The 10,464-nt window shown below is 44.4% G+C and overlaps 1 protein-coding gene across 1 annotated transcript; it reads right to left on the bottom strand.

Moving 5' to 3' along the window:
• Positions 1 to 7,444: 7,444 nt before the first annotated feature.
• Positions 7,445 to 8,830, bottom strand: LOC127788023 (uncharacterized). The gene is made up of 2 exons (XM_052316142.1): positions 8,009 to 8,830; positions 7,445 to 7,885 (listed from the first exon to the last, which is right to left on the bottom strand). Exons 1-2 carry the CDS (start codon positions 8,828 to 8,830, stop codon positions 7,445 to 7,447), a joined length of 1,263 nt encoding a protein of 420 aa, XP_052172102.1.
• Positions 8,831 to 10,464: the final 1,634 nt, after the last annotated feature.

The raw sequence follows: 10,464 nt of genomic DNA, 5'->3' as shown, positions 1-10,464 counted from the left end.
TCTTTTATTGATATTATTGTTATCATTATTATTATTATTTTTTTTTCAAAATTTTGGGATATTACATTTTAGTACTGCTTAACGAGCTGAGGGACAAAGCACCACAAAGCCACAATTATTTGACAAAACAAACTATAGGTATTGGAAGAAAATGATATCTTATTACCTGATGTAGGATATTAGCATCATGAAAACCATCATGAAGGAGTCACAGTCCCTTCAATGGAGAAAGTGAGCAAGTGAACTAAAGATGAGAAAAAAAATGTTGAAATCAATACCAAGGACATGAGTATTCTCTTTTGTGCACTAAGTTCTAAGAAATTCAATTGCATGTCTACATGTAAAACTGCCAAAGAAATATAAAATAAGCTGGAAGTCACACATGAAGATACAAAATAGATAAAAGAAACTAAGATCAATTTTCTAACCTATGAATATGAACTATTTTCTATGAAGGAGAGGAAACTATCAAAGAAATGCTCACGAGATTCATTGACATAGATTTTTTTTTTTTTTTAACTAAGAAATTCATAATATGAAAATAGAGAAACTGTACTGTTGCCCAAAAAAATACCCAATAAAAGAGTGAATTGAGTTTTTTAAAAAAATTAATAATTTTATCTTTTTTAAAAACTCTTAAATTTGTGATATTAATATGTGGTGATTGTAGTAGGATTGAAATCAATAAAATCACACAATCACACAGAGTAAGAGAAATTTATAGAGATTCAGCTCTAAAGAGTCTAATCCTCTCTCTCAAAACTTAGCTTGAGACTCTCAAGACTTAACTTGAGGTTCCACTAGGGAGAATCAACATTAGCTTTTAATTGGAGCTAGAACCAACATACAATCCATTGTCTAAGCAAGAACTACTAGCACACTACTAGCAAATGCAATCCCCTTACACAACAAGTGAGTAAAAATAATAAACTTACAACCAGAAATAATTACAAACAAGTCATCAACGGTTGAGAATTCCACCAGCCAGCACACTTCCAGCATTTCGAACTTTCTCATTCTTGTTTGAATGCTCTATCAAGTTTGTTCTACCTTAAGCCTTCATACTTACCATATATATATACATCTTCCAAACACACTAGCCATTAATGAAAAGATTAATATGAAATTTGAAATTCAAAAAATATTTAGACTTTCTCAAACAATAAAAAAATATATCTCACATTTAATTCAAAATAAATTTACTTTTTGCATGAGAAATCAATATTTGAAAATTCAAATATAAGTTTTTGAGATATAAATAATTAAAACAAGAAAACATGTCTAAAAATAATTCTCTTTTAATTCAAAATAAATTTACTTTTGCATGAGTAAGAGAAAACATGTCTAAAAATAATTCTCCTTTAATTCAAAATTTGAAAATTCAAATGTAACATTTTGAGACATAAATGATTAAAATAGGAAAACATGTCTAAAAACAATTCTCCGTTAATTCAAAATAAATTTATTTTTTGCATGAGTAAGAAAACACATGTTTAAAACCAATTCTCTTTAATTTAAAATAAATTTATTTTTTATATGAGAAAGAGAAAACATGTTTAAAAATAATTCTCCTTTAATTCAAAATAAATATACTTTTTGCATACATAAGAAATGCATTTATCAAGAAATGAAAATTCAAACATAAACTTTTGAGACATAAATGATCAAAATAAGAAAACATGTCTAAAGACAATCTATCTTTAATTTAAAATAAATTTACTCTTTGTACCTATTTTTAATTCAAAATAAATTTACTTTTTGTATGAAAAAAAAATACGTTTACATCATAAAAATATTTTTGTTATCATCAAAATCATATTTACTTACCCTTGAGCTTAACATGCACATAAACAATGTTAAGGCATACCTCGAGCAAGAAACAAAAGTTAGGAAAAACTAAATATAGACCGGAGATATAAGGACTCAAAAGGCAAAAGCCCCAAAGAAGCTACAGGCTATCTAAGACAACCTAGGGGAAGGCATCATAAGTGGACCAAGGTCAACCCTTAAAAAGATCAGGGGAACTAAATAATAGAAAGGCATATCCAAACATCTTTTTGGAGTAGATAAGTCAGTTGGTCCATCGAATGCTCTTGACCACGAAAACACTGGTTATTACGCTCATACTAGATGTAGTAGACCATCCCAGGAATAACAAATTGGTTGCCCACTTGCCATGGATGCTTGCCGTTCCATCTTCTAGAGGCCCAATGTTAGGCTAATTCGCAAGCGTACGAATCGCACAAGTAATATAATGAATGAGTAGAGTGTCGATCCCACGAGAATTGGATTAACTTTAATAATATTTAGACTATAAAAAGGAGATGAATTTGAATAAATTAAACTAATAAGAACTAAAATTAAACTCAAATTTAAAAATAACTTAACTTGGATAAAATGGAATCAACTAGGGTGTTTCGAATTTCCTTATTAATCTGTCTTAATTTTTAATCAATTGGATTTATATCAATTCAATGGGGTGAATAACTAAATTGGTTAACTTATTTTCCAAGATTTGCTAACCTAATTAAATCTCAATTTATTAACAATCAATCTATTTCCCAATAATTATAACAAATCAAAATTCATTATTAAGTTCCAATTTATTATCCCTCATAAGATTCAAATATCAAATCTGATGAAGGATTTTCGGAAGTGGTAGCTGCACGTTCCCTTCTTGCCTCTCTGAATGTACCTGCAATGGAGACGGGGCTTGCTCCCCCGATCGATCTCCGATGATTAAGTTAGTCCTTTGATCTAGGGTTCCTTGTCCCTTTTAAACTATGTTCTCTTGAAAAAGATAAGAAGAATCCCCCCCACCTTTTTCTCTTACCTTTTTTCGGGATAGGGATCATGAGGGATCTTCGGGATCTTCCTTCCGCCTTCTTCGGGACTTTCCCGATAAGGGTTTCGCGATAGCCTCCGTCTCCGAGGAGTTCGGGATAACTGTTGCCTCCGTGATCTTCGGTGGGTTAGCCTGTTCCTGAGGTCTCGGGGGTTTCTCTATTGAGTGCTTATCTGATTGACGTGGCGATGCTTGTCTGCTGTGTATCTTTTGACCGCCGTTAGGTATCCGTCCTGGCGTAATTATGGGACCGAGGGCGTTCTCCTCATCACTTGCCCCCCCACTCCTTGAGCTCTTCGGCTTGAAGGGCCTGAGGAGTAGTAAGGCTCCTGAGGCTCTTCACTTTAACTCCTTTTTTTTTTTTTTTGCGCGTCTGGCAGACGCGAAAATCAATCGATTTTGACGGCGGTACCCCTTCCCTATGTGCTGTCCGAGGCCTTTTCGTCTTTCGAGCTCTGTCAGTGCGGGATGATCAATGCTCATTATTGCTCGTCCTTTTGGTCTCTTATCCCCGCAGTTCGATCTTTTAAAATGGGAACCCTTCAGTCCCTCTACTTCTCTTTCCGTGCGACTTTCCTTCAGTTTTAGCTTTTCTTGTGCCCGCAAGCGTTTTCCACCTCTTCCGCCTCTCTTTCTTCTAGCTCTTTGCCATGGCGATAATTGGTTCTGGGAGGTTTAATCCCGCCGGCGCAGAGCTTATTGAGTGGGAAAAACATCCTGTTGCGTCGATTCCATGTCAATGGATGAGCCAAGCGGAATGTCAACAGTTCAGAGAAAAGTACAACGTCCCCGAAGAGTGGGAGGTAGAGTTCAACAGCCATCTACGAGCATGTCATCCCGTCGCCGGCTGCCTTTGCATTTATAAGTGTGCTTTTGACAGGGGCTTTCGGCTCCCTCCCCGGAGAAGAGTGACGACCTTACTTCAACATCTTACTATCGCTCCCGCCCAACTGTCTCCCTTCGGATGGCGATACTTGATGGGGTTCCTCCTTATTTGTCATTCTGGCAAAATTGAGCCAACTGGAGACCTCTTCGACTATTTCTTCACGACCAACCGCGACCCCGGAGGGTGGATCTCCATCTCCCCTCAGATCGTGAAAGATAGCCGTCTCCTCGCTTGCAAGGGGTACTCCAATCTTGAGATTTCTGCCTCGACTCTCATGCAATCCGGCGGGTCGAAAGATTCTGATGATTGGAAGGAGCGTTTTGTCTTCGTCCGCCCTAGGCCATCCGGCTCTTCTCAAGAGATCTGGTCTGTCAGCAACGAGTGGACTCTGGACACTAAGCACAAGCGTCCGAGTGTCGAGACCATTGAAGATTTCGCCTGCCGACTTATGAAGAACAGTCGGAACTGGGAAGAAGGATGGCTCTCTAATCCCAGCCTTTCCCGAGCGGGTTTGGACGGCGAGAACTGTGAGCTCTTTTTCCTTCATCTTTTTCTTTTACTCTCTCTTTTTCCTTTGTCTGTATTTGATTTTCGTTGCTATCTCTTTCTTAGTTGAAGAGGTCTGGGAAATATCTTATTCTGCTATCACCAAAGGAATGATTTTGGACTTCCTTGGGAGTACGGGCCCTTCGGCACCTTCCGGCAACCCGAGGGTGTTGGAGAGGACTGCGCCTCCCGAGCGAATTCCAAAGAGCAAGAAGAATAATAAGAAGAACTCATTACCGTCCAGGTCGCGAAGAGCGGTGGAGGAAGACCCCGGGACCTTCCAAGAGGCTTCCAAGAGGAGCGTTGTTGGGGGTTCGGGGGACCCATCTTCCCAGCTTCTCCCTTCTCAAACCAGAGACTCTCCGACCGTGCGGCGAGAAGCCTCCACCATGCCTGCGCCCTTGCCAATCTCTCACGAAGACGATTCGGCGACCATCGCACAGGTGCTTGCTGTAGCTCGCGCAGAGGCCCAGAAAAGGCAAACCATGGCAGGTACGGAGTCCAGTGCTACGCCTCCCAGCATCCCTATCAGTTCGATTTTTAAACGAATTTTAACGCCATTGGCACCAGCGGAGCTGACGGGAGAGGCTTCGCTGGAGGAGGCTTCGGTGTTGTCGACGAAGGAGATTTTAGCGCGCCGGACGAAGCGTCGCAGAATGGAGGCCGCCTCCTCAGCTGCTACTCCCTCCGAGCCTTCGGCTCCTGAAGCCACCAATGCTCCTTCAACCGCTTTAGTCTTACCGGAGACTCTACGAACTCCGAACGAAATCGACTATTGCGCCGAAATTCTAAGGGTGCGACCGTACTCCTTCCTCTTTTGACTTTTCGCTTTTTCTATGCGAGTAGGTCTTAATCTATACTCTGTTTTTACTTCCTCAGAACCTTACAGAGTTCCAAGGTCTGGTCTCTCGACGAGAATCCGAACTTCAAACCCGGATCATCTCCCTAGAGTCTGAGGTCGAAAGGCTTCGGGGGTTGGAATCTCTTTCTTCCCAACTGTCGAGTCTCGAGCACCGTGTTCATATTTTAACTAAGTCTGTGGAGCTGGCGCAAGAAGATGCCTGACTTGCCAACGAAGCCGAAGCTCAAGTTCGCGAGGATTTGGAGTTGGTCCAGAAGAACATGCTTGAGGCTAATCAGGCCAATTCCCGACTTGGGGAGGAGCTAGATTCCACTAAGGTTGTTAATCGCCAGCTTCAGGAGGATATAAAAAGACTTACTCTAGAGCTGAAGGAAGCCAAGAAGGGACAGGTCGAAGCGTTGGAGTCTTATTCCCGGTGCAAAGAAGACCTTCGTACCACTCATGCCCAACTTCAATCTGCCCTCAAGGATGCCCAAGTGGCTTTTCAGAATGGTCACGAAGATTTCTGAAGCTCTGAAGCTTATGCCGCGGAATTAGAAGGAGTTCTTCGGGGTGGGTTTGAGCATATGAGAAAACTCATCAAAGAGCGCTTCCCGAACCTGGATGTAGACTCCATCCCCTTCGATGTTGTCGCCGCCTTGTCTTTTTTAGAGTAGACATTTTTTGTATTAAAACCTGTTGTTGTAATAATAAAAGTGTTTAGATTTTTCACACAATTTTCTTTTGAAAACAAGAAAAAGAAGGCCGCTTGGGATCAGGCTTGATTCTTCATTTTTTACCACTCCTGCTCATCGCAAGACTTGGTCTTCGTCGCTTGCTCAAAAGGGTTCGGCTCCGGCCCCCCAAGGATCGCGCCTGATCCTCGCAATCTTAAGCTTTTCGAGGATCATATCTGATTCCTTGCCTTTTCCGGGGGTTCGGACCCTCCAAGGATCACATCTGATCCTTTGCTTTTGACGGAGGTTCGGGCCTCCCGAGGATCATATCTGATCCTTTGTTTTTGTCGGGGGTTCGGGCCCCCCGAGGATCATATCTGATCCTTTGTTTTCGTCGGGGGTTCGGGCCCCCCGAGGATCATATCTGATCCTTTGCTTTCGTCGGGGATTCGGGCCCCCCGAGGATCATATTTGACCCTTTGTTATAGTTGAGGGGTCTAGCCCCGTTGAAGGTATGTCAATTCTTTCCCTTCGCGCTGATGTGCCTTCCCAGATCTTTGGAAATGATGAGTTTTTACGCATAGGAGAAAAAATGAATTTATTCCTGGATAGCATAAGGCAACAAAAAGAAAAGATGCCAAGACATATAATGTAAAATTATTACTAACAGATCATATGAAGATAATAAAGAGCTATCACTGATAGAACTTCCTCAAGTTCTGCACATTCCATGCGTTTTTCACCGTTGTACCCTCGAGGGTCTGTAGTTTGTATGCCCCCGGGCTGAGGACTTCTGTCACTTTGTAAGGACCTTCCCAATTTGGTGTTAACTTATCTGTTTCTCGGGCTCCCTGAACGTCTGCTCGCCTTAGTACCAAATCTCCTGGTAGAAAGTTTCGTGTTCTTACTCGTCGATTGTAGTATCTCTCTATGCGCTGATTATAAGCAGCTTGTCGAATCCTCGCCTGATCACGAAATTCATCAAGGAAGTCTAGGTTGTCCCTCAAACTCTGCTCATTGGATTCAGGGTCGAACAGCTCTACTCGTAGCGTAGGCACCCCAATTTCAACTGGGATTAATGCTTCCGAGCCGTAGCATAGACTGAAAGGAGTCTCTCCCATGGAGACCTTCGCCGTAGTTCGGTAAGACCACAGAATGCTCGACAGTTCTTCTACCCAGCTACCCTTCGCCTTATCTACTCTTGTTTTTAAACCGCGCAACAGAGTTCTGTTAGCGAGTTCGATTTGGCCATTAGCTTGGGGGTGAGCTACCGAGGTGAATTGTTGCTTGATTCCCAACTCCTGGCACCATTCCCGAACGGACCGGTCAGAAAATTGAGTGCCGTTGTCTGAGATCAGCACCCGAGGAACTCCGAAGCGACAGACTAAATTCTTCCATAGAAATTGTTTCACCCGCCGAGAAGTAATAGAGGCCACTGCTTCAGCTTCAACCCACTTTGTGAAGTAATCGATAGCAGCCATGATATACTTGACCTGTCCAGCTGCTGGGGGAAAAGGCCCCAGGATGTCTATACCCCATTGAGCGAAGAGGCATGGTGTGGCGAGATGAGTTAGCGCGACTGCCGGCACATGGACCAAGTTAGACGTTTTCTGGCACCGATCGCAAGTTCTAACTAGCTGCTCGGAATCTCACACCATCGTTGGCCAATAATACCCCTGCCGCAGGGCCTTTTGACTAAGCGCCCGAGCTCCGATGTGGTTTCCACATATTCCTTCATGAATCTCCCGTAGGATGTAGTCTGCTTCGCGAGGTCGGATACATTTGAGCAATGGTTGTGAAAAAAACCTTCTGTATAGTTCCTCACCGACTAACACGAAATTTTGGGCTTTTCGTTTGACCTCCCGTGCCTCCGAGTCGTCTTCGGGGAGCTTTTCCTCTCTCAAATATGACAACAGGGGGTCCATCCAGCTAGGCTCGTCATCGATACAAAATTGGTCTGCGGCTTCTTCGATACTCTTTTGCGGAAGAGATTCGATCCGAATTTCCCGAGAGCTTGTAGGGAAAGAGGAAGAGGCGATTCGGGACAGCAAGTCCGCCTCTGTATTCATGGCTCGAGGGACGTATTCCACCTTTACGTGTTGGAAACACGCCATCAGCTCTTTGGCTAGGGTCAAGTATTGCGCCATGTGACTTTCTCGGACTTCATATTCTCCATTCACCTGCTGCACCACTAAGTTAGAATCTGAACTCACCTCAACGTTTTGAGCTCCCAACTGTTCAGCCAACCTCAGCCCAGCCAATAAGGCCTCATATTCTGCTTCGTTGTTAGATGCTCGGAATTCAAAATGCAGTGCATAAGGCCATATTTGCCCTTCGGGACTCTTTATCATTAATCCTGCTCCACCGCCGCCCGAGGTCGAGCTTCCGTCTACCGCCACTAACCATGGTTTCTGATTTTCTTCGGGACCTTCGGGAGCTCCTATCCCTTCGGCAATGAAGTCTGCTAGCGACTGCGCCTTAATGGCCGATCGCGGCCTATACTCAATGTCGAAGGCGGTGAGCTCTACTGCCCACTTCAACATCCGGCCTGAAAGCTCTGGCTTGCTAAGAACCTGCTTCAAGGATTGGTTAGTAAGCACTATAATCGTATGAGCTTGAAAGTAGGGTCGGAGTTTCCTCGCCGATGTTATTAAGGCGAAAGCCAGTTTTTCCATAGGAAGATACCGAACCTCGGCTCCCGATAATCGTTTACTTGCATAATAAACGGGCCTCTGGATCCTATTTTCTTCTCGAATCAATACCGAGCTTACGGCCTCATTGGCCACCGCCAGATATATGTATAATGGTTCTCTGGGCTTCGGTTTGGTAAGAACCGGAGGCGTGGCTAGGTGCTCCTTCAGCTTTTCGAAAGCTCGCTGGCATTCAGAATTCCATTCGAAGTTATTTGCTTTCGATAAGACCTTGTAGAAAGGAAGGCCTTTTTCTGCCAAACGAGAAAGGAATCTGCCAAGGGCTGTCATCCTACCCGTAAGGCTCTGTACCTCTTTCACATTCCTCAGGGCCGGCATATCCATGATAGCTTTGACCTTCGCAGGGTTTACCTCGATCCCTCAGTGGTGTACTATGTAGCCTAGGAACTTTCCTGCAGAAACGCCGAAAGCACATTTGACAGGATTAAGTTTCATATGGAACTTACGAAGGGTTTTGAAGCATTCCTCCAGATCCTCTGGATGACATTCGGCTACCATACTTTTTACCAGCATGTCGTCGACGTATGCCTCCATATTTCTCCCGAGTTGTTGGTGAAAAAGCTTATTTACCAAGTGCTGGTAAGTGGCTCCTGCGTTCTTTAATCCGAAAGGCATTACGGTGTAGCAGTAGGTTGCCTTGTTGGTGATGAATGCCGTCTTCTCCTGGTCCTCCGGGTGCAATGGAATCTGGTGATATCCCTGAAAAGCATCTAGGAAACTCATGAGCGAACATCCAGCAGTTCCATCAATTAGGGCGTCAATCCTCGGGAGTGGGTAGCTATCCTTTGGGCAGGCTTTGTTAAGATCGGTGAAATCGATGCAAAGTCTCCACTTGCTCTGCCCTTTGGGCACCAGCACGACATTCGCTAACCAATCTGGATAATCCACCTCCCGAATGTGGCGCGCAGCTGCTAACTTTGCGATCTCCTCCTCGATTGCCCGTGCCCTATCAGGGGCGAAGCTTCGTTTTTTCTGCCTGACAGGCTGAAAGCCTGATCGGACCCCCAGCCTGTGTGTCATTACTTCTGGATTTACTCCTGGCATATCCCGGGCTGTCCACGCGAAGATGTCTGCATACTGTCTAAGGAGTGATATTATTCGACTCCTTAGCGGATCTTTTAACTCCATACTCACTCTTACACATCGACTTGGGCAATTTTCTTCCAGAGGTACTTCTTCCAATTCATCCACCGGCTCCGCTGTTTTGGGATCTTCAGGTCCTTCTAGTAGAAAACTGACCTCCTTCGGGGGGTCAGCATCCTTCTGCAACCCTGCTTCTTTACTCTTCGCCATGCCTACAGAGGCCATGTAACATTCACGGGCTAAGCGCAAATCTCCCCGCACTTCGCCCGTCCCCCTATCCGTGGGAAACTTCATCATCATATGATATGTGCTTGGGATGGCTCGAAGGGCATTGAGACCCGATCTTCCCAGAATCATGTTGTAAGCCGAAGGCACGTCTGCTACCAGGATATCTAGCATAACACGAGAAGTTCGGGAACCTCTCCCTACCGTCAACGGGAGTTGAATAATCCCTTCTGAATATACGGCTTCACCATCAAATCCCACCAAAGGGACCCTCGCTGCCCTTAACTGTGTCATTTCATACCCCATGCCTAAGAAGGCTTGCCGATATAAGATTTCTGAAGAGCTTCCTGGATCCACAAGGATCCGCCGAAGTTCTCACTTCCCGAGTTCAGCTGTTATCACCAGTGGGTCATTTCGAGTCGGGTACCCCGGGAGGTCGCTATCTGAAAAAGAGATTGGATCCACGTTCCTCGATCTTTTCAGCCGGGTCGCATTACTTTTTTCGTCCTTCATGACTGGGACCTCCCCTGCCGCGAGTGTGTGGAATATCGGAGGCTGAGGATGATCATCTTCTCTTCGATGTGATCTCTCCCGCTGGGCCCGATTTCGATCCTCCGTGCGGTCTCTCTTGGGGGGGCTTCTTGATCGCG

This window comes from Diospyros lotus, chromosome 13, assembly GCF_014633365.1.
Source record: "Diospyros lotus cultivar Yz01 chromosome 13, ASM1463336v1, whole genome shotgun sequence".
Taxonomy (NCBI): domain Eukaryota; kingdom Viridiplantae; phylum Streptophyta; class Magnoliopsida; order Ericales; family Ebenaceae; genus Diospyros; species Diospyros lotus.
This window is presented reverse-complemented; position numbering and strand designations above follow the sequence as displayed.